General features: G+C 44.3%; 2 protein-coding genes across 2 annotated transcripts in view; one reads left to right on the top strand and one right to left on the bottom strand.

The window, feature by feature from the left end:
- Nucleotides 1-23,410, top strand: part of LOC142654474 (uncharacterized) — a 1,458,099-nt gene that overhangs the window by 127,728 nt on the left and 1,306,961 nt on the right.
- LOC142660686 (uncharacterized) overlaps nucleotides 2,039-23,410 on the bottom strand; it is a 31,455-nt gene continuing 10,083 nt past the window's right edge. The window contains exon 7 of the mRNA XM_075837501.1: nucleotides 2,039-4,012. Coding sequence (XP_075693616.1) covers nucleotides 2,901-4,012 — 1,112 coding nt within the window. The 3' untranslated portion in view covers nucleotides 2,039-2,900. The remainder of the gene's footprint in view (nucleotides 4,013-23,410) is intronic.

Genomic DNA, 23,410 nt, shown 5'->3' on the forward strand with positions numbered 1-23,410 from the left:
TACCTTTGTGCTACGAACTTGTATTGACTCTTGCATAGACTGTGACTTGGCAAGCAGCCTCTCCACTAAGGCGGAGCGGCCTAGTGGGTCCACATACCCTGTGATTGTGACAGTAGTCAGTTCAGCGGAACAATATTATTTTTAAAAGCAAATTTGAAAGTTGCTTACATGGACACTAACTTTTTAAACTACTTATGCTAATCTTTTATCCATTTAAATTTTGTGTGAAGTTACTGCCATAAGGTGTCTACATTCCTGTAATCTGCTGTCCACCCGGTCGTAAAGCAAATTCCGTCCCTGGTTACAGAGCAGAATTGACGGACTGCAGAAGGTGGGGGTGTGTCTTCACTGCCTGCCTTCTCAAGTCTATGTCGAAGGTAGAGGGGGGAGAAGAAAGAGAGCGTCAGCAACAGACAGGCTGCATACAAGTCTATAGACATGGAGCAGGGGGAGGAAGAAGGAGCAGAGTGAGAAAGACACAGGCTGCTGGTAAGATTTCTATGTCACCCCAGATGGGAAAAATGGTAAAAAAAAAAAAGCAGAATACAACTCATATAATGGCCAGAAATAGTGTTATTCCTCCTGTACACACATATGAATTCTTATTCTAAAAGTCACCTGAAAAGTTAGACATGCTTTAAAAACACATAGTAATTAAAAGAAATTCCTTCTAAAAGTGTAGTCTTAAAATTTTAACAAAATCCTCACGTCACAATTTCCTTTACCACTATTATCCCCTTCCCTTTCTTATTTTTGACCTATTAAATACCAGCCGGAGGATGGAATTGCCTCCAACGATATTAGTTTTAAAGGCTCTACGGCATCTAAATACTCCACAAGACAAAATTATACAATTCTGGGGAAGTTTACATCTATTTTCCTAGAAAATGAAGTTGAACATTGAATGGGCATTGGTATCCTCACACAGTCAGATCTTTAAAAACTTTTCGCCAAGCATCAAAAACCTGTTTCAATTTTATTGGTCAGCTGTGGCCAAATAGACAATCTTACACAATTAGATATGACATAGAGTGTCAAAAATCAACTAGGCAAACTGAATTGAATATTGCAAATGAATAAGTTCCATGCAAAATTAAAACCACTGAAATAAAAATATATATATATTCTCCACATGGGGTATCTTTACTGGGTCAACATCATTGATAACATGGGAAAAAAAAATACATGAAGAATTTCGATTCACACACTGGTACATTAAACAACAACTGCTTCGTATCAATTTTTTATCTGGTCATTTAGGCACAGTGGGAAAGTTAGATATATTCTGAATACATGAAAGCAGGGACGAAACAGAGGTTTAATCGCTTATGACACCGATTATGTTGTAATATTTTATTAGATGTTATTAAGGGATGGTGGTTATTTTGTTTATTTACAAAGTTGTAAAGTAGATTCACACGTCTTCATTGTAAATGCATTTGTGGTGTATGATTTTATGACACGTGTATATAATTAAACCACTGTATAATGTGATTTATTAAGTCTTGTATTTCATCTTTTAGAATAAATAATATTTTACATGGGGTGTCCTTACTTTCAGTATGTCACTCTCGATTCTCTGTGATATCGGATGCTAGGTACACAAAGAGGTTCTGAGTGCAAGATAACGCAAAACTGACCCATGCGGATGCGCTGTTCCCTTGACGTTTATTAAGCAGATCCTGAGACTGCTGAGCCACTTTATCTCTCTGTTTTGTTAAGGTGCTGTGATTTCACTATCCAAATGTAACTCCAGGCAGTCTGCTGATGGTTAGAAGCTGCAGTCGCTTATTTTTTTTTGCTGAAATATAAAGATTGATCAGCAGGAAATCACAGTAATTGATCCACACGAGACTATGACAAACTTGGTAAAAATGATGAAAAGGAGAGGATTTTTTTTAAATGATGCATAATCCAAGTCTGGGAGATGCTTTCTTAGAAGTCAAGTCATAGAGGGTGGATCTAATTCAGACAGCTCTGTTTCCACAGTGGCCTCTTAGGCCCTGCTCACCAGGTTTGGTGAGCGGAGCAGAGGAGGAGGACACCGAGGGAACGGAGCACAAACTGAAATAGATCCACCCTCTATGACTTGGCTTCTAAGGAAGCATCTCCCAGACTTGGATTATGCATCGATTATCCTCATTCTAAAAATCTCCTGTGCACAATTTTTTTACCAAGTTCAAGCAAATCACCAGATTAATTACCGTCAAGGGAACAGTACCTCCGCAAGGGTCAGTTTCCGCTATCTTGCATTTAGGACCTCTTTGTGCATCTAGCATCCGATAGCACATCTCTCTCTCGCTGGGACAAGTTCTTCACCCAGAAAGACCTGTGGCTAGCAGTCTCCCAAACTATCACTTGGACTCTACATTTTTTTTTTTTTGGCGACTTGGTTGTCGTGCGCCTAGCACGACACCGATAGGCGAGTGTACTACATTCACATTCCTGCTTCTCCAACGTCTCTTGAGATGATCCCCTAGGTTGCACCATTGTGTGCTTTTTATCTCTGAAGTGATCACTCTGGATTCTCCTGCAGTGTGGGTGAATTTATGAATACAGTAATAAGAAGCGAGGTTAATGGTGACAATTCAGCTTCTCTGCTTTGTATGTAAACAAGGCTCTTTTCTTCCTTATAGTCACAATACTTTTTCTTCACGGATCCCGGTCACAATTGAACTCCGGTAAATATATTTTGGACGTTTGGCAGATCCAGGCTAATTCCACCCCAAAAAAGAAACACTTATTGGCTGTATAAGGTCTATAAATTCCCTAATGTGTTGAAAATCTTTTATTGCTCTTAGAACATTTTCCACATTCCAAACGAGAATATGATCGGTATGTAAATTCTCTGAGGAGTTAAAAACCGATTTCCTTGTAAAATATTTTCCACATATAGAACATCAAAACAGCTTCTCCCCTGTGTGACTTCTTTGATGATCTCCAAGTCTGGCTTTAGTACTAAAACATTTCCCACATTCTGAACAAGAGTATGGCTTCTCTCCCGTGTGACTTCTCTCATGTGTAACAAGATGTGATTTATTTGTAAAGCATTTTCCACATTCTGAACATGAAAATGGTTTCTCTCCTGTGTGAATTCTCTCATGTGTAACAAGATTTGATTTATCTGTAAAACATTTCCCACATTCTAAACAGGAGTATGGCTTCTCTCCTGTGTGAATTCTATGATGATCCCGAAGTCTGGCTTTAGTAATAAAGCACTTCCCACATTCTGAACATGAATATGGTTTCTCTCCTGTGTGACTTCTCCCATGTCTAACAAGACTTGATTTCTCCTTAAAGCACTTCCCACATTCTGAACACGAGTACGGTTTCTCTCCTGTGTGAATTCTCTCATGTATATCAAGACTTGATTTATTTATAAAACATTTTCCACATAATGAACATGAATACGGCTTCTCTCCAGTGTGAATTCTTTCATGAATAACAAGATGTGATTTATTAATAAAACATTTCCCACATAGGGAACATGAATAAGGCTTCTGTCCTGTATGAATTCTCTCATGTCTAACAAGACTTGATTTATCAGTCAAGCACTTCCCACACAATGAACAAGAAAATGGCTTCTCCCCTGTGTGAATTCTCTCATGTATTACAAGACTTGATTTATATGTAAAGCATTTCCCACAATCTGAACATGAATATGGCTTCTCTCCTGTGTGAATTCTCTCATGTGTAACAAGACTTGATTTATGAGTAAAGCACTTCCCACATTCTGAACAAGAGTATGGCTTCTCCCCTGTGTGACTTCCATGTGTAAAACAACCAGAGCTTTTTGACCTTTTACCCACTTTACGACCTGTACTTGTGGTAATCGGTGATTGGTCCGGAGAAGGTTCCTCATGGTTAGGGGAATTATATGATAGATCTATACTGTGAAGTCCTGGATGTACATTGAGGGTAATGAGGTTTTCTCCTGAAGACTGCTGCATGATATCTTCATCTTTTACTTTACAATTTAGTGATGACATGAAGTTTCCCTCAGAGAAATTTTCTGTTAGGATTAAAAATAGATGACTTGATTTTTGTATTACATAAAACTTGTTTTGATATAACAAAATAATTTGAAAAGCATAACCTTGTCAGGCAATTAAGCCTGTCCTCTTCCAACACATTTGACCCTTCAATACCAATTTGACATCAATAATAAAACAAGAACTAAATATCGTTATTGACAATCTAATCATAGCCACAGTCTATATTTAACAAGATAATGTGCCATGAGACAAAGGACACATCTCAGGCTGAATTCACGGACATGACAATGAGATCTGTATATCCTAATGGATGCAGAGTCACCAGATCTCAATTTTATAGAACACCTTTAGGATGTAATGGAATATACAGAGTGCGGTTATCAATCAGAATATGTACTAAAGGTGTCCAGCACCTTGTATCATACCACTTAGGGCTCATTCAGACGAGCGTGATTCTTGTCCGTGTGCTGTGCGTTGAAACAATGATTGATTTCAATGGGGCTATTAACACATCCGTTGCGTGAAACTCATTGCATGTCCTATATTAGTGCGTTTTCACGCACCTAGTCACCTATTGAAGTCAATGGGTGCGTGAAACCGACTGACAGCACACGGACCCACATCCGTGTGTTGTCGGTGTTTCACGCATCAATTACATAAAAAAAAAATAGAAGTGCTTGCAAGTGTGTGAGAAACACATGCCACACGCAAAGCACACTGATGCAAAACGCAACACACACGGACAGATTTACACACGTTTTTTTAAGCGTGTAAATCTGCCACGCTCGTGTGAATGAAGCCAAAAAATTCAGGATGTTCTATGGGGAAAAAGATTCACTACACACACAGGCTGTTAGATGTAGTTTGGATATTTAGGGGTGACCTACTGGACCCTAGAACAGTAGATCTGGCATGTCTGGGAGAAATCATGGCTGATATGATGCAATTTTTCTCAACCATGTGTACCAGGGTCTCTTTGGCCATGATCTTCTTTATCACCCTAAGGGCTTATTCAGACGAACGTAAAATACGCGCGTGCAACGCGCGTGATTTTCACGTGCGTTGCCCGTAGCTATATTAGTCAATGGGGCCGTGCAGACATGGCAGCCTTTTTTGCGCAGCGTTGCTCCGTTGCAAAAAACTCACGACATGTCCGTTGATTCTGCGTTTTCAACGCATCACGCACCCATTGAAGTCAATGGGTGCATGAAAACCACGCATGTCGCACGGAAGCACTTCCGTGCGAACTGCGTGTTTGCGCAACAGCTGTCAAAAGGATGAATGTAAACAGAAAAGCACCACGTGCTTTTCTGTTTCCGAACATCCAAACGGAGTGTCTTTGCGATTAGCGAAGCCGGACAAGCGAACCGAACTTCACCGGGTTCGGCCGAACTCGATTTGGCCGAACCCGGCAAAAAAATTATCGGTACGCGACGTCAGGAGATAGTCACTGTCCATGGTGCAGAAAGAGTTAAACTGTTTCAGCACCATGGACAGTGACTACCGATCCCAATAAACATGAACTTGTAAAAAAAAAAAAAAAGAAGTTCTGACTTACCGATAACTCCCGGCGTCTTCCTCCAGTCTGACCTCCCGGGATGACAATTCAGGCCAAGTGACAGCTCCAGCCAATCACAGGCCAAGCACAGCCTGCAGCGGTCACATGGACTGGCGCGTCATCCAGGGAGGTGGGGCCCGATGTCGAGAGGCGCGTCACCAAGGACGCGTCACCAAGGCAACGGCCGGGAAGTTCTCGGTAAGTACGAACTTTTTCTTTTTTTCACGGCATTCACTGTCGAGGGTGCTGAAAGAGTTAGCTCTTTCAGCACCTTGGACAGTGACGGGCGTCGACTAGACTCATCTCTATGATGGCGGCTGCGCGAAAATCACGCAGCCGCGCATCAGACACGGATGACACACGCAGCTGTCAAATGGTGTTTGCGCGCGCAAAACGCCGCGTTGTTTGCGTGCGCAAAAACGCAACGCTCGTGTGAATCCGGCCTAAGTAGAAGACACAGTGAAGGGAATGGATAACTTTGTTGACGACTCCAGCATTGGGCTAGAGCATCTATTACTAAGGAGTAATACGAGGTGTTTATGGAAAAGAATCTTCAGCCCTTCCTGTTCTCTCTGGTAGCAAAACGATCTATGGAGGGAGTTACCCTTCTGGATACGATTATCTGAAAGATAGCTGGATTGAATGACCACTGCAGACTTCCTAAGCAGAACTCGATTCAGAACCCAGTCAATTTGATTGTCCCTGCCCATGTAAATTGTTGAAAGGGACAATGGATGATGTTCCACTAGGGTATAGATCTTCGTTGAGAGGGCCATCAGTAAATCTGACCTGGTGCCTCCCTCATGGTTTAAATATGCCACTGTCGTATTCGATTCATTTTTGATATTGAGAAAGAGCATGACTGTGGATTAGATAAAGGTGAAGATCTATAGAACACTTGTTCTTGTCCTATTTCCTTAATATACTATATGGACAATAGTTTTGGGACACCCATACTCTAGACCAGGGGTCTCAAGCACGCGGCCCGCATGCTGCCCCTGGGGCTGTCATCTGCGGCCCGCGGGACACAGCCGCTAGTATCGGCTCTGCTCCGAGACTCTGGAATTCCCCGACATCGCTGTCCACATATGAACAGCGATGTCTGGGGCTTCCCCAAAGCCGGAGTCCCGAGCAGAGCGCTGGTGTCGGCTCTGCTCCGGGACTCTGTGGAATTCCCTGACATCGCTGCCCATATATGGACAGTGTGTCAGGGTCTTGCCCAGAGGGGAGCAGAGCGCTGGTGTCTGCTCTGCTCCTGGACTCTGTGGAATTCCCTGACATCGCTGTCCACATATGAACAACGATGTCTGGGGCTTCCCCAGAGCCGGAGTCCCGAGCAGAGCGCTGGTGTCGGCTCTGCTCCGGGACTCTGTGGAATTCTCTGACATCGCTGTCCACATATGAACAGCGATGTCGGGAGCTTCCCCAGAGCCGGAGTCCCGAGCAGAGCGCTGGTGTCGGCTCTGCTCCGGGACTCTGTGGAATTCCCTGACATCGCTGTCCACATATGAACAGCGATGTCTGAGTCTTCCCCAGAGCCGGAGTCCCGGGCAGAGCGCTAGTACAGGCTCTGCTCCGGGACTCTGTGGAATTCCCTGACATATCTGCCCATATGTGGACAGTGTGTCAGGGTCTTCCCCATAGTGGAGTCCCGGGCAGAGCGCTAGTATAGGCTCTGCTCCGGGATGCTGCGGAATTCCCTGACATATCTGCCCATATATGGACAATGTGTCAGGGTCTTCCCCAGAGCGGAGTCCCTGGCAGAGCGCTATTATCGGCTCTGCTCCGGGACTCCGGGGAAGCCTCTGACATCGCTGTCCATACATCGACAATGATGTCAGGGGCTTCCCCAGAGCAGGAGTCCCAGTGATGTCAGGAGCACAGCTGGAGTCCCAGGAAGAGCCTACTAGCGCTCTGCCTGGGACTCCAGCTCTGGGCAAGCCCCTGACATCACTGGGGCAGCCTCTACAGAGGGCACTTTGGCAGCCTCTACAGAGGGCACTGTGGCAGCCTCTACAGAGGGCACTGTGGCAGCCTCTACAGAGGGCACTGTGGCAGCCTCTACAGAGGGCACTGTGGCAGCCTCTACAGAGGGCACTGTGGCATTATCTACAAGTGGGTGTGTGGCAGTATCTGAATAGGACACTGGCATTATCTAGGGGTGTGTTGCATTATCTGCAGAGGGCACTGTGGCCTTCTCTACAGAGGGCACTGTGGCCTTCTCTAAAGAGGGCACTGTGGCCTTCTCTACAGAGGGCACTGTGGCCTTCTCTACAGAGGGCACTGTGGCCTTATCTACAGAGGGCACTGTGGCCTTATCTACAGAGGGCACTGTGGCCTTATCTACAGAGGGCACTGTGGCCTTATCTAGGGGTGTGTTGCATTATCCACAGAGGGCACTGCGGCAGCATCCACAGAGGGCACTGCGGCAGCATCCACAGAGGGCACTGCGGCAGCATCCACAGAGGGCACTGTGGCAGCATCCACAGAGGGCACCGCGGCACTATCTAAAAAGGGGCTGCCCAATCTTGACATGTGTGCTAACTGAGCCGCCGGACTGCATTTAGCGACACTTAAACTGGAAAGCTGGATTGTTGAAATAAGCACGCGGAGAAATATCTCAAATTTTAAACCTAGCACTATTATTATAGTAATGTAGTGTTATAGTAGTTCAAATAACTAATTGATTAAAAATAATTTTGTATTGTATCAAATTTGAAAGTAATGCGGCCCGTCAACTTCCCATTTTTTCTATATGCGGCCCACTTACCCGGCCGAGTTTGAGACCCCTGCTTTAGACCTACAGGAGCTTCTATGACATCCTATTCTAAATCCATAGGCACTAATATGGAGTTGGTCCCCATGCCATGAAGCTTCCGCCACACAATCTTTGTGCGGATGTTGATACCAGAGGAGGTTTGGAGCGCTGCAGTTATTGAGTCATCGGGCGTTGGGGAGTTTTATACATTATGCTCCGCAGCACTCGGTGACCCCGCTCTGTAACTGGTCTTCTGTGGTACCTAAACCAATTTACGGAACTGACTTGTTACAACGGTGGCGTCCTATTACAGGACCACGCTGGAATTCAGTGAGCTCTTTACAATGACCAATTCTATCACAAATGTTTGTAAAGTCTGACTGCATGGAGAAGTTCTGGATTTTATACACCCACCTGTAGTAATGGGACTTCATGAAACACCTGAATTCAATTAAGGCTATCTTCACACAACAGTGGAAAAAAAATGGCCATTAAAAACGCATCAACTGTCAGTGTCTCCAAATTTTCATCCATTTCAAGTTTGTCCGACAGGTTTTAATTGCCGTTTGTCATTCGTTTTCCATAGCCGTTAAAAAAACGGATGGATTTAAAGAGGCTCTGTCACCAGATTATCAAATCCCTATCTCCTATTGCATGTGATCGGCGCTGCAATGTAGATAATAGTAAAGTTGTTTTTTTTTAAAAAACAATCATTTTTGGCCAAGTTATGAGCAATTTTATATTTCTAATGGACAACTGGGCGTGTTTTCTCTTATTTCCAACTGGGCGTGTATTTTGTTTGTAACATCTGGGCGTGTTTACTTGTTTTACTAACTGGGCGTTGTGAATAGAAGTGTATGATGCTGACATATGATGCTGACAAACACTTCTATTCACAATGCCCAGCTAGTAAAACAAGTAAACACGCCCAGATGTTATAAACACAATACACGCCCAGTTGTCCATTAGAAAGGCTCATTTGCATAAATATAAAATTGCTCATAATTTGGCCAAAAATAATCGTTTTAAAAAAAAAAAAAAACTTTACTGTTATCTACATTGCAGCACCAGTCACATGCAATAGGAGATAGGGATTTGATAATCTGGTGACAGAGCCTCTTTAATTTGTCAGGTTTTTTTTGTCCCAATCCCCTGAAAACACCAGTTTCCTTGTATATTGTGCCGCAATGCCCCTGTAGATAGTACCACAGTGCTTACTGTAGATACAGCCACACACACCCCAACCTGAAAATGCGCCATACCCTCCTTGTAGATAGCGCCATTGGGGCTCTCTCTAGGAGCAGAATCCTGAGCCAGAGCGTAAGCTGGAGCCCCTGACATCATTGTAATTATATGGATATATTTACATTAGTATAAGTATTATTTATTTATATGTTAATTATTTGTTACACATGTTTTGTGATCACATGACATGTATTTGTTATCCATATGATTGGCTGGGGATTTATTATATGTATATGATTGGTTGATTTAAATTGGTAACAGATGTTTTTTATTGATGTAATTAGTGACAGGTGGTTCCCATTCATGTTTAGAGAAATGTACAGGGTGGGCCATTTATATGGATACACCTAAATAAAATGGGAATGGTTGGTCATATTAACTTCCTGTTTGTGGCACATTAGTATATGGGAGGGGGGAAACTTTTCAAGCTGGGTGTTGACCATGGCGACCATTTTGAAGTCGGCCATTTTGTATCCAACTTTAGTTTTTTCAATGGGAAGAGGATCATGTGACACAAACTTATCGAGAATTTCACAAGAAAAACAATGGTGTGCTTGGTTTTAATGTTACTTTATTCTTTCATGAGTTATTTACAAGTTTCTGACCACTTATAAAATGTGTTCAAAGTGCTGCCCATTGTGTTGGATTGTCAATGCAACCCTCTTCTCCCACTCTTTTCACACTGATAGCAACACCGCAGAAGAAATTCCTCCCGATCTGACCCCCTTAGACTTTTATCTTTGGGGTCATCTGAAGGCAATTGACTATGCTGTGAAGATATGAGATGTGCAGCAACTGAAACTACGGATACTGGAAGCCTGTGCTAGCATTTCTTCTGCGGTGTTGCTATCAGTGTGTGAAGAGTGGGAGAAGAGGGTTGCATTGACAATCCAACACAATGGGCAGCACTTTGAACACATTTTACAAGTGGTCAGAAACTTGTAAATAACTCATGAAAGAATAAAGTAACGTTAAAACCAAGAACACCATTGTTTTTCTTGTGAAATTCTCGATAAGTTTGATGTGTCACATGACCCTCTTCCCATTAAAAAAACTAAAGTTGGATACAAAATGGCCGACTTCAAAATGGCCACCATGGTCAACACCCAGCTTGAAAAGTTTCCCCCCTCCCATATACTAATGTACCACAAACAGGAAGTTAATATCACCAACCATTTCCATTTTATTTAGGTGTATCCATATAAATGGCCCACCCTGTATTTAGTATTTAACCCCTTCCTGACATTTGTCGTATGGATACGTCATGCAAAAGCTAGTGCATCCCACATTTTGCCGTATCCATATGACAAATGGATGCCACAGGCTCAGAAGCCGAGTCTGTGTCATCATCCTCGGGTGTCAGCTGAATGTTACAGCTGACACCCTGGGGTAATGGCGGGGACCAAAGTTAGCTTCGAACCCCGACATTAACCCCTTAAATGCAGCGCTCAAAAGCAATCGCTGCATTTAAGGGGTTTGCAGCTCATCGGCACACCAGCAATTAAATTGCTGGGGTGCCGGTGGCTGCAATGGCAACCGGAGGCCTAATACTGGCCTCCCGATCTGCCTAGTACGGAAGTCATTCAGGCCCGACTTGGAGGTGGGGCCTAAAATTCTTCTGCAGCCGTCGGCAAGATGGCGCCGGCTCAGGAGCTGAGCCGGCATCATCAGCGGTGGATATGAGCTGTATGTTACAGCTGACATACACCTGTAACGGCAGGAACCGGAACTAGCTCCGATCCCTGCCATTAACCCCTTAGATGCAGCGATCGATGAATCTTAGAGGTTGCCAGCAGATCGTCAGTCCTGCTATCGCATTGCAGGGCTGCTGACTGCTGCTATGGCAACATGAGGCCTAACAAAGGCCTCCTGCTCTGCCATTACGTGCAATGTATTAGAAAAAAACCTGACAGTTGGACCTTCAAATCCCCTAGTGGGACTAAAAAAAAAGTGTAAAAATAAAAAGTTGTAAAAAGTTAAATAAAAGTTTCAAGTAATAAAATAAAACACAAAAGCCCTTTTTCCCAGATCAAGTCCTTTATTATTCAAAAAATCTATAAACCAAAACATATTTGGTATCACCGCGTCTGTAACGGCCTGAACTATACAAATATGTTATTTATTCCACGCGGTGAACGGCGTAAAAAGAAACCTTAAAAAAACAATGCCAGAATTCCTGTTTTTTGGTCACTTTGCCCTAGAATAATTGGAATAAAAAATTATCAAAAAGTCGCATAATTCCAAAAATGGTGCCTATAAAAACTACCGTATTTTACGGACTATAGGCCGCACTGGACCATAAGACGCACCCATAAATTGTAGCGTAAAAGAGGAGAAAAAAAAAAGGTTTTGCCTTTAACTCTACATTTCCTGGGTAATATTGAGACAATAGGGTACCACAATGCCCCATAACAATGTCAGACACAGAAATACAAGACATTGGCAGCTATAGGGCTCTCACCCTCCCCTGAACTCACCAAACATCAGAGACGTGGAGAGGCAGGGGTTAATGGTGTTGAATCTGCTCTTCTTACGGCTATGTACATGAGGGGGCTTGGCTAGAAGATCCTTGTCGATCAGTACCTGCATAGATAGTTTACTGTGCTGTGTGTACAACTGTTTGTGTTATCTGCTCACTGAACAGTGAGATGACAGAATTCTGTCTGTAAGATGTGACTGTTCAGTGAGCAGATAACTCAGAGATCTTTTACACACAGCACAAGACATGCTGCTTCCATTACAATGAACTGCAAGGACAGTCTCCTCCTCCTGGCATCTGTTTGCCTTCCGGAGATAAGCCGCAGCTCAGATTCTAAGAGAAAAACTGCGTCTTATAGTCCAAAAATTACGATATAGCTCATCTCGCAAAAAACAAGCCCTCATGCAGCTCCGTCGATCAAAAAATGTAAAAGTTATGGTTCTCACAACATGGCGACAGAAAAAATACATTATTTTTACAAAAGTAAAAATAAGTTGTAAAACATAAAAAAAGGATATAAATTTGGTATCGCTATAATCATACTGACCCGCAGAATAAAGTGAACATGTAATTTATAACACACGCTGTAAAAAAAACAACCCAAAAGAACTATACCAGAATTGCTTTTTTTGGGTCCCCTTGCCTCCCAAAAAATAGGATAAAAAGTGATATTAAAAAAATAAATAAAAATTTGCATGTAAAAAATGCCAGTAATAACTACAACTCAACCCGCAAAAAAAACAGTCCTCATACCACTACGTCTATGAATAAAATAAGTTAAAGCTCCAATAAGTCAGCAAATAAAAATGTGCAGTTGTGCAGGTCCAAAGGGAACATTTCTTCTGTTTCTAGGAGATTTATCAAGGCCCTAAAATTAGTGTGGATCAAAACAGGGATAAGAAAGGATATTTATCATTGCGACACCGGCCTGTGCAGAAAGGATTTTGTCGCAGCGTTAACACACATCTATGGATTATTTTATTGCTTTTTTTACCCCATTATTATACCCCATGACTATACCCCTGATGTTCTCTGCCCAGCTTACATGTAACCCCACATTAAAAACTGAAATGCCAGTAAAACTCCAAACAAAACTACTACCAAAAAAAATCCGCCCTCCTAAAGCCAAATGGCGCTCCCTCCATTCTGAGCCCTACACTGTGCCCAAACAGCTGTTTACTTCCACATACATGGCATTGCCATACCCGGAAGAACCCTTTTAACAATTTTTGGGGTTTGTGTCTCCAATGACACAAGCTCGGCACGACATATTTGCCACTGAAATGGAATATCTAGAGAAAAATTTAAATTTTTACTTTGCACCATCCGCAGCGCATTCATTTATGGAAAAGACCTGTGGGGTGAAAATGCTCACTACACCCCTTAATAAATGCCTTGAGGGGTGTAGTTTCCAAAATGGGGTAACTTCTCAGGGGTTTCTTTTATTATTTCACATCAGAACCTCTGCAATTGTGAACCAATACTTTGTAAGTCGCCAAATTAGGCCTCAATTTCGCATGGTACTCATTCACTCCTGAGCCTGGTCGAATGTCCAGGCAAAAGATTAGGGCCATATGTAGGGTATTTCTAAAACTGGGAAACACAGCATAATAATTAGAGAGCTTCCTTGTTATGGTGACACAAGCTGGGCACCACATATTGTCATATCTATGGAACAATTGCCATTTTCACTCTGAAACATCGAGTGCACACAAATTTCAGCTAAACACCTGCGGGGTTAACATGCTCACTACACCCCTAGGTGAATAACTTGATGGTTGTATTTCCAAAATGGGGTCACTCCTGGGGGGTTTCCATTGTTTTGATTCCACAGGGGCTCTGTGTGCCCGAACAGCAGTTTATGACCACATATAGGATATTGCCGTACTCGGGAGAAATTACAAATGTTGGGGTTCTTTTTTTCCTTTATTTGTTGAGAAAATGAAAAATGTTAAACTAAAGCTACGTCTTATTGAAGAAAAGGGATTGTTTTTATTATATAAAATCTATGAAAAACCTGTGTGGTTAAAATGCTTACTACACCCCTAGATGAATACCCCAAGGGGTGTAGTTTCGTAAATGGAGTCACTTTTGGGTAGTTTCCATTGTACTGGTACCTTCGGGGCTTTGCAAAAGCGACATGGTGCCAAGAAATCAATCCAGCAAAATCTGTACTCCAAAAGCCAAATGGTGCTCCTTCTCTTCTGCCATGTGCCCAAACGGCAGTTTATGCCCAAATATGGGGTATTACCGTATATTACAGAGAAGTTGCTTTACAAATGTTAGGGGCTTTTTCTTCTTTATTCCTTGTGGATGTAAAGGATCTGCCAGGCACAGCTTCTGTGTCAACGCCCATAGGTAATCAGTCTGCACCTGCTTCTATGTCTGTGAGACTGACTCCATCTTCCACCACTCAGGATGGCAGGCTTAGGAGTGGGAGAGCCTATCACAGCCTGGCCAGACGGAGCTAGCTCCCGCCCTCTGTCTATTTATACCTGCCTTTCCTGTTCCTCCTTGCTTGTGATTCTTCTCTGTTGGTTTCCTGGCCCTGCTGCAGCTTCTTGAAGTATTTTTCCCTGCTACATATTGACCCTGGCTTACTGACTACTCTCCTGCTCTGCGTTTCGTACCTCGTACACTCCTGGTTTGACTCGGCTTGTTCACTACTCTCCTGCTCTGCGTTTGGTACCTAGTACACTCCTGGTTTGACTCGGCTCGTTCACTACTCCTGTTGCTCACGGTGTTGCCGTGGGCAACTGCCCCATTTCCCTTAGCTTCTGTGTACCCTTGTCTGTTTGTCTGTCGTGCACTTATTGAGCGTAGGGACCGTCGCCCAGTTGTACCCCGTCGCCTAGGGCGGGTCGTTGCAAGTAGACAGGGACTGAGTGGCGGGTAGATTAGGGCTCACTTGTCTGTTTCGCTACCCCCTTCATTACATAATCACAAGCCCATATACCTAGTTTACCCTGGTCCCTGACACTACTATGGACACCCTTGAGACCCTGGCTCAGCAAATGCAGGGTCTCTCCCTACAGGTCCAGGCCCTGACCCTGGCTCAGAGGGTCAACCAGCCTGATGCTACCATGGTAGTGCCCCTCACCTCTTGAACCCCACCTCAAGATGCCTGACCGGTTCTCAGGGGACCGGAAGACTTTTCTCTCCTTTCGGGAGAGTTGTAGGCTCTATTTTCGCTTAAAGCCCCACTCCTCAGGTTCTGAGAGCCAGCGGGTGGGTATAATTATGTCCCGGCTCCAGGAAGGGCCCCAAGAATGGGCCTTCTCCTTGGCTCCTGAACTTTCCTCTGTTGATCTTTTCTTTTCTGCTCTCGGACTCATTTATGACGAGACTGACAAGACTGCCTTTGCCGAGAGTCAGCTGTTGACCTTACGTCAGGGTAAGAGACCTGTTGAGGAGTATTGTTCTGACTTTAGAAAGTGGTGCGTAGCTTCTCGGTGGAATGACCCTGCCTTAAGTTGCCAGTTTAGGTTGGGTCTGTCGAACGCCCTGAAAGACCTGCTAGTTAGCTATCCCTCTTCTGACTCCCTAGACCAGGTTATGGCTTTAGCAGTACGACTTGACCGACGTCTCAGGGAATGACGACTTGAACGTTTTTGTGTTTTCTCCTCTGACTCCCCCATGATGCCTCCTGAGGTTCCGTTGCTTCGTTCTTCCACGGAAGACTCGGAGGTACCTATGCAACTCGGGGCCTCCGTGTCCCCCCAACAACGTAGAGCGTTCCGCAGGAAGAATGGTCTCTGCTTCTATTGTGGGGATGACAAGCATCAAGTGAACAACTATCCTAGGCGTAAGAATAAGAAGCCGTAAAACTTCCGCGCCTAAGTGATCATCGGGGAGGTCACTTGGGCGCACAGGTATTTCCCGTAAATATGAAACGTAATAAAATCTTGCTTCCATTTCAGGTCTCTTTTGGTGGTAGGTCTGCTACCGGCAGTGCCTTCGTGGATTCAGGGTCTTCTGAAAATATCATGTCTGTGGAATTTGCTATGTCTCTAGCTATGCCTTTGATCGATTTGCCTAAACCTGTCCCGGTAGTGGGTATCGACGCCACTCCTCTTGCTAATGGTTATTTTACACAGCATACCCCTGTTTTTGAACTCCTTGTTGGCTCCATGCATTTGGAGCAGTGCTCTGTACTGTTGATGCAGGGATTATCGTCCAATTTGGTTTTAGGCCTTCCCTGGTTGCAGTTGTATAATCCCACGGTTGACTGGAATACTGGGGATCTTACCAAATGGGGTAATGAATGCTTGACGTCATGTTTTTCTGTTAATTCTATTTCTCCCCCTGAGGAGGTGAACACGCTACCTGAGTTTATTCAGGACTTCGTTGATGTTTTCTCTAAGGAGGCCTCCGAAGTGTTACCTCCTCATAGAGAATACGATTGCGCTATCGATTTGGTACCAGGAGCTAAGCTCCCTAAGGGTAGGATATTTAATCTCTCTTGTCCCGAACGTGAAGCCATGAGAGAGTATATCCAGGAATGCCTGGCCAAGGGTTACATTCGCCCCTCTACTTCTCCGGTAGGTGCTGGCTTCTTCTTCGTAGGGAAGAAGGATGGTGGTCTTAGGCCATGCATTGACTACCGAAACTTGAATAAGGTCACTGTAAGGAACCAGTATCCCCTTCCTTTGATTCCTGATCTCTTTAATCAGGTTCAGGGGGCCCAATGGTTCTCTAAGTTTGATCTACGGGGGGCTTATAACCTTATCCACATCAAAGAGGGGGATGAGTGGAAGACTGCGTTTAACACGCCCGAATTTCATTTCGAATACCTCGTCATGCCCTTTGGGTTGTGTAATGCTCCGGCGGTCTTCCAGAATTTCATAAATGAGATTTTAAGAGACTACCTGGGGGTATTTCTTGTAGTGTACCTTGATGACATACTTGTGTTTTCCAAGGACTGGTTCTCCCATATTGAGAATGTCAGGAAGGTGCTCCAGGTCTTTTGGGAAAACAAACTGTTTGCGAAGACCGAAAAATGTGTGTTTGGGGTGCAGGAGATACAATTTTTGGGTCAAATCCTCACTCCTCATGAATTCCGCATGGACCCCGCCAAGGTCCAGGCTGTGGCGGAATGGGTCCAACCTGCCTCCCTGAAGGCGTTACAGTGTTTCCTGGGGTTCGCTAATTATTACAGGAGATTTATTGCTAACTTCTCCGTCATCGCTAAGCCTCTTACGGATCTCACTCGCAAAGGTGCTGATCTCCTCCACTGGCCTCCTGAGGCTGTCCAGGCTTTTGAGGCCCTTAAGAAGTGCTTTATATCGGCCCCGGTGCTGGTTCAGCCCAACCAAATGGAGCCATTTATCGTGGAGGTTGACGCGTCCGAGGTGGGAGTGGGGGCTGACTTGTCCCAGGGTACCAGGTCCCTCACCCATCTCCGTCCCTGTGCCTACTTCTCCAGGAAGTTTTCGCCCACTGAGAGTAACTATGATATTGGCAACCGCGAACTCTTAGCCATTAAATGGGCATTTGAAGAGTGGCGCCACTTCCTGGAGGGGGCTAGGCACCAGGTAACGGTCCTTACCGACCACAAGAATCTGGTTTTCATAGAATCTGCCCGGAGGCTAAACCCGAGACAAGCTCGATGGGCAGTATTTTTTACCAGATTCAATTTTTTGGTTACCTATAGGGCTGGGTCTAAAAATATTAAGACTGATGCACTGTCGCGTAGCTTCATGGCCAGCCCTCCTTCGGAGGAAGATCCTGCTTGTATTTTGCCTCCAGGTATAATAATTTCCTCTATTGATTCTGATTTAGTCTCTGAAATTGCGGCTGATCAAGGTTCAGCTCCCGGGAACCTTCCTGAGAACAAGCTGTTTGTTCCCCTGCAATTCCGGCTAAGGGTACTTAGGGAAAATCATGACTCCGCACTGTCTGGTCATCCAGGCATCCTGGGTACCAAGCACCTCATTGCCAGAAACTATTGGTGGCCTGGGTTGCCTAAAGACGTTAAGGCCTACGTCGCCGCTTGTGAAGTTTGTGCTAGGTCCAAGACTCCCAGGTCCCGACCAGCGGGCTTACTACGGTCTTTGCCCATTCCCCAGAGACCTTGGACCCATATCTCCATGGATTTTATCACCGATTTGCCTCCATCTCAAGGCAAGTCGGTGGTGTGGGTCGTAGTAGACCGCTTCAGTAAGATGTGCCACTTTGTGCCCCTCAAGAAACGACCCAATGCTAAGATGTTAGCTACCTTGTTTGTCAAATACATCCTGCGTCTCCATGGGGTCCCTGTCAATATTGTTTCTGACAGAGGGGTACAATTTGTTTCATTGTTTTGGAGAGCCTTCTGTAAAAAGTTGGAGATTGATCTGTCCTTCTCCTCTGCCTTCCATCCTGAAACTAATGGTCAAACTGAGAGGACTAATCAGTCTCTAGAACAATATTTAAGGTGTTTTATCTCTGACTGTCAATATGATTGGGTCTCATTCATTCCCCTCGCCAAATTTTCCCTTAATAACCGGGTCAGTAACTCGTCAGGGGTCTCCCCCTTTTTCTGTAATTTTGGGTTTAATCCACGGTTCTCCTCCCTTTCACCTGGCAGTTCCAAAAATCCCGATGTAGAGGTCGTTCATCGGGAACTGTGCACAGTCTGGGCCCAGGTTCAGAAGAACCTAGAGGCGTCCCAGAGCATACAAAAAACTCAGGCAGATAGAAGACGTTCTGCTAACCCCTTGTTTATGGTCGGGGATCTGGTGTGGCTATCGTCAAAAAATTTGCGCCTTAAAGTCCCGTCCAAGAAGTTTGCTCCCCGGTTTATAGGGCCATACAAGGTCATTGAAGTCCTCAATCCTGTCTCCTTCCGACTGGAGTTGCCCCCATCTTTTCGAGTACACGACGTGTTCATGCCTCCCTCCTTAAAAGCTGCTCCCCGTCCTTGGCTCCCTCAAGGAAACCTCCGGTCCCTGTTCTCACCCCTGAGGGTGTAGAATTCGAGGTGGCCAAGATTGTGGACAGCAAGATGGTCCAAGGCTCCCTCCAGTACCTGGTCCATTGGAGAGGATACGGGCCTGAGGAGAGGACTTGGGTACCCGCTCGGGATGTTCACGCTGGGGTATTAGTCAGGAGGTTCCACCTTCGTTTCCCCAATAAACCAGGTCCACCTAGTAAGGGTCCGGTGGCCCCTCATAAAAGGGGGGGTACTGTAAAGGATCTGCCAGGCACAGCTTCTGTGTCAACGCCCATAGGTAATCAGTCTGCACCTGCTTCGATGTCTGTGAGACTGACTCCATCTTCCACCACTCAGGATGGCAGGCTTAGGAGTGGGAGATCCTATCACAGCCTGGCCAGACGGAGCAAGCTCCCGCCCTCTGTCTATTTATACCTGCCTTTCCTGTTCCTCCTTGCTTGTGATTCTTCTCTGTTGGTTTCCTGGCCCTGTTGCAGCTTCTTGAACTATTTGTCCCTGCTTCATATTGACCCTGGCTTACTGACTACTCTCCCGCTCTGCGTTTCGTACCTCGTACACTCCTGGTTTGACTCGGCTTGTTCACTACTCTCCTGCTCTGCGTTTGGTACCTCCTACACTCCTGGTTTGACTCGTCTCGTTCACTACTCCTGTTGCTCACGGTGTTGCCGTGGGCAACTGCCCCATTTCCCTTAGCTTCTGTGTACCCTTGTCTGTTAGTCTGTCGTGCACTTATTGAGCATAGGGACCGTCGCCCAGTTGTACCCCATCGCCTAGGGCGGGTCGTTGCAAGTAGGCAGGGACTGAGTGGCAGGTAGATTAGGGCTCACTTGTCTGTTTCCCTACCCCCTTCATTACAGTGGACATTGGTTTTTTTTATAGCTAAATCTACATTTTATTGGAAAAAATGAACATTTTTCATTTTCACGTCCAAATTCTAATAAAATCTATGAAATACCTGTGGGGTCAAAATGCTCACTACACCCCTAGATGAACTACTTGTGGATTGTAGTTTCCAAAATGGGGTATTTTTTGGGGTGCTTCCTGTGTTTTGGCACCACAAGACCTATTCAAACCTGACATGGTGCCTAAAATATATTCTAAAAAAAAAAGAGGCCCCAAAATCCACTGGGTGCTGCTTTGCTTCTGAGGCCTGTACTTCAGTCCATTAGGACACTAGGGCCACATGTAGGATATTTCTAAAAACTGCAGAATCTGGGCAATAAATATTGAGTTGCGTTTCTCTAGTAAAACCTTCTGTTACAGAAAAAAAAATGATTAAATATGAATTTCACATCCACTTTGCTTTAACCCCTTTCCTCCGCAGCCATTTTTCAGATTTTCACTTTTGTTCTTTCCTCCCCACCTTCCAAAAGCCATAACTTTTCTTTCTCCATCAATATTGCCGTATGAGGGCTTGTTTTTTGCGAGACGAGTTGTAGATTTTCACAGCACCATTTTTTGTACCATATAATGTAGTGGGAAACGAGAAAAAAAATATATGTGGGGTGGAATAGGAAAAAAACAGTGATTCCTCAACCTTTTGGGTGGTTTTGTTTTTACGGCGTTCAACGTATGGTAAAAACGGCATGTTAACTTTATTCTGCGGGTCAATACGATTACAGCGATACCAAATTTATATCGTTTTCTTTGTTTTACTACTTTTACAAGGAAAAAACTGATTGTTAAAAATAAAATGTGAGTTTTGTCTCCACATTTTGAGAGACATAAAGTTTTTATTTTTCTGTCGATTTAGCCGTGTGAGGGCTTATTTTTTGCGGGGCGAGCTGTAGTTTATATTGGTACTATTTTGGGGTACGTGAGACTTTTTGATCACTTTTTATTTCATTTTTTGTGGGAGGAGGGACCAAAAAACAGCAATGTTTTTAATTTTTTATGGTGTTCACCGTGCGAACTAAATAATGATATATTGTAATAGTTCTGACTTTTACGGACACGTCGATACCAGTTATGTTAGCTTTTAATTTTTTTACATTGTGCTTGAGGGAAAATGGGAAAAGGTTTTTTTTTTTAGCTTTTAATTTTTTCTTTTTTTTTTATTTGTTAAAAAAAACGTTATTTTACTGTTTTATACTTGTCCCCCCAGGGCACTTTAACCAGCGGTCGTTAGATTGCTTGCACGATATACTGCAATACTAATGTATTGCAGTATATCGCGATTATGACGGGAGTACAAAGATGGCGGACCTGGGGGACTTAGTCAGGTCCCTAGGCAGCCGTGCCAACCAACGGCTCCCCCCCCGATCTCACCGCGGGGGGGGGGGGGGGTCGCACCCCTGTTTTTTGTCATGTAAGTGCCGCGATCGCTATTGAACACGGCATTTAACGGGTTCAACAAGCGCGGTTGCGCTCGTTACCCGGAAGTGTCGGCTGTAACACACAGCCGACACACTCGCTCTATAGAGCGGTCTCAGCCCGTGAGCCCACTTCATATTCCCCCACCCGGCGTGCACCGTATATATACGGCGGATGTCGGGAAGGGGTTAATACCTGTGAAACTCCTAAAAGGTTTTTAAATGCTGTTTTGAATACTTTGAGGGGTGCAGTTTTTAAAATGGGCTGACTTATGGAGGGATGTATTGTATAGGCCCCTCAATGCCAGTTCAGAACTGAACTGGCCTCTATAAAATTGCCTTTTGAAATTTTCTTGAAAACTTGAGAAATTGCTTCTAAAGTTCTAAGCCTTGTAATGTCCTAGAAAAATAAAAGGACGTTCAAAAAACGATGCCAATCTAAAGTAGACATATGGGGATGTTAATTAGCAACAATTTTGTGTGGTATAACAGCCTGTCTTACAAGCAGATACATTTAAATTTAGAAAATGCTAATTTTTGCAATTTTTTGCTAAACTTTGGTGTTTTTCACAATTAAATACTAAATGTATCGGGCAAATTTTACCACTAAGTTAAAGCCCAATGTGTCACGAGAAAACAATCTCAGAATCGCTTGGATAGGTGAAAGCCTTCCAAAGTTATTACCACATAAAGTGACATGTCAGATTTGAAAAATAAGACTCTGTCAGGAAGGTCAAAATTGGCCAAAGTGGGAAGGGGGGAAGGTGAAACACTGTTAGAATAGGCTTAATAATGACTCCTGCGCGAGTTGAAACGTTGCTTTTTCCTATGATGTACTGGGAATAATAAAAGGACATTCTTTTGAATACACCTGCCTTGATGCTGCCATTTTTTGGGGGATTGACTGATCCCTGAGGTCCCAGAGGGATTGGGGGTGAAGTGGCATGCACATTTGTTTGGTATAACCATTATATTTTTTCCTCTTCCAGTCTGATGACTGTTGTAATTGATGATTTGGAGTGTGCTGTTGATCTTTTTACACTGTAAATATATGGATAGTGACGTCAGTGGCTCCTCCTTGAGCAGAATCCCTGATGCTCTGGGCAAGCTTCCACTCCAGGAGAAGCCCCTGACTTCACTGTCAATATATGGACAATGATGTTAGGGGGTTTGAGATGCCAGAATCCCAGAATCTCCATGCCCCTAACATCACGGTCCATATATGGACTGTGACGTCAAGGGGTTTCGCAAGTCAGGAGTCCCAGGCCAGAGATCTTGCGATGCTCTGGCTGGAAACACCATAGTTGAAAGCCCTAACATTACTGTCCATATATGGACGATGACATCAAGGGCTTTCCCGGGCTGAGCACTTAAAGTAGCCACGGGAGTCCTCTTGTGAGGGCCAGACTCTGTTTTTAACGGCCATCACAAGGATTGATTTCTGAAAAACAGCTGTTAAAAACTGATCCATTGTCTTCTATGGGGGTCGTCGGGCCATGAAAACGGTCAACTATAGAACATGTTCTATTTTTTGACGGCCAGTGTTCACGGGCCATTAAAAAAACAGCCGTGTGTTTGCACCCATAGAACTTCATTGTTCTAAAAACGGTCTTGTGAAGGCCATTTAAAAAAACGGCCACCGCTTGCCCATTTTTCACTGTCGTGTGAATGTAGCCTAAGAGGTGTTTTCCCAATACTTTTGTCCATATAGTGTCTATCTAATTCCAGAGCCCTAGATTTGAGTTGCACCGTCACAGCTGGAATACATGACGTTAGAAACCCTAGGACTGACATTGCTCACCCGAAAGAAGGTCATATGGCCGATGAAAAGATCTGTCAACCTGTCTATAAGAGGTTGATTTTTTTTCCTGGGGGTAGGAAAGGACATTTACTTGGTGGAGTCTAGTAGAATGCCCAAAAACACACGCCTCTTTGAAGGGATGAAATTTGTTTTATTCAGGTTTATGTTCCACCCACCCAAAGCTTACTAGAATAGAGCAAACCATATCTAGCTGGCGAGTTAGAGATTTAACTAAATCCGACACTAGAAATCATCCAGATACGGGATTAAAAGAATGTCCTGCGTCCTGATGAACAAAGTCATCTCCGCTACTAGCCGGGTAAAAACT

The sequence above is a fragment of the Rhinoderma darwinii genome, chromosome 1 (assembly GCF_050947455.1).
Source record: "Rhinoderma darwinii isolate aRhiDar2 chromosome 1, aRhiDar2.hap1, whole genome shotgun sequence".
Taxonomy (NCBI): Eukaryota; Metazoa; Chordata; class Amphibia; order Anura; family Rhinodermatidae; genus Rhinoderma; species Rhinoderma darwinii.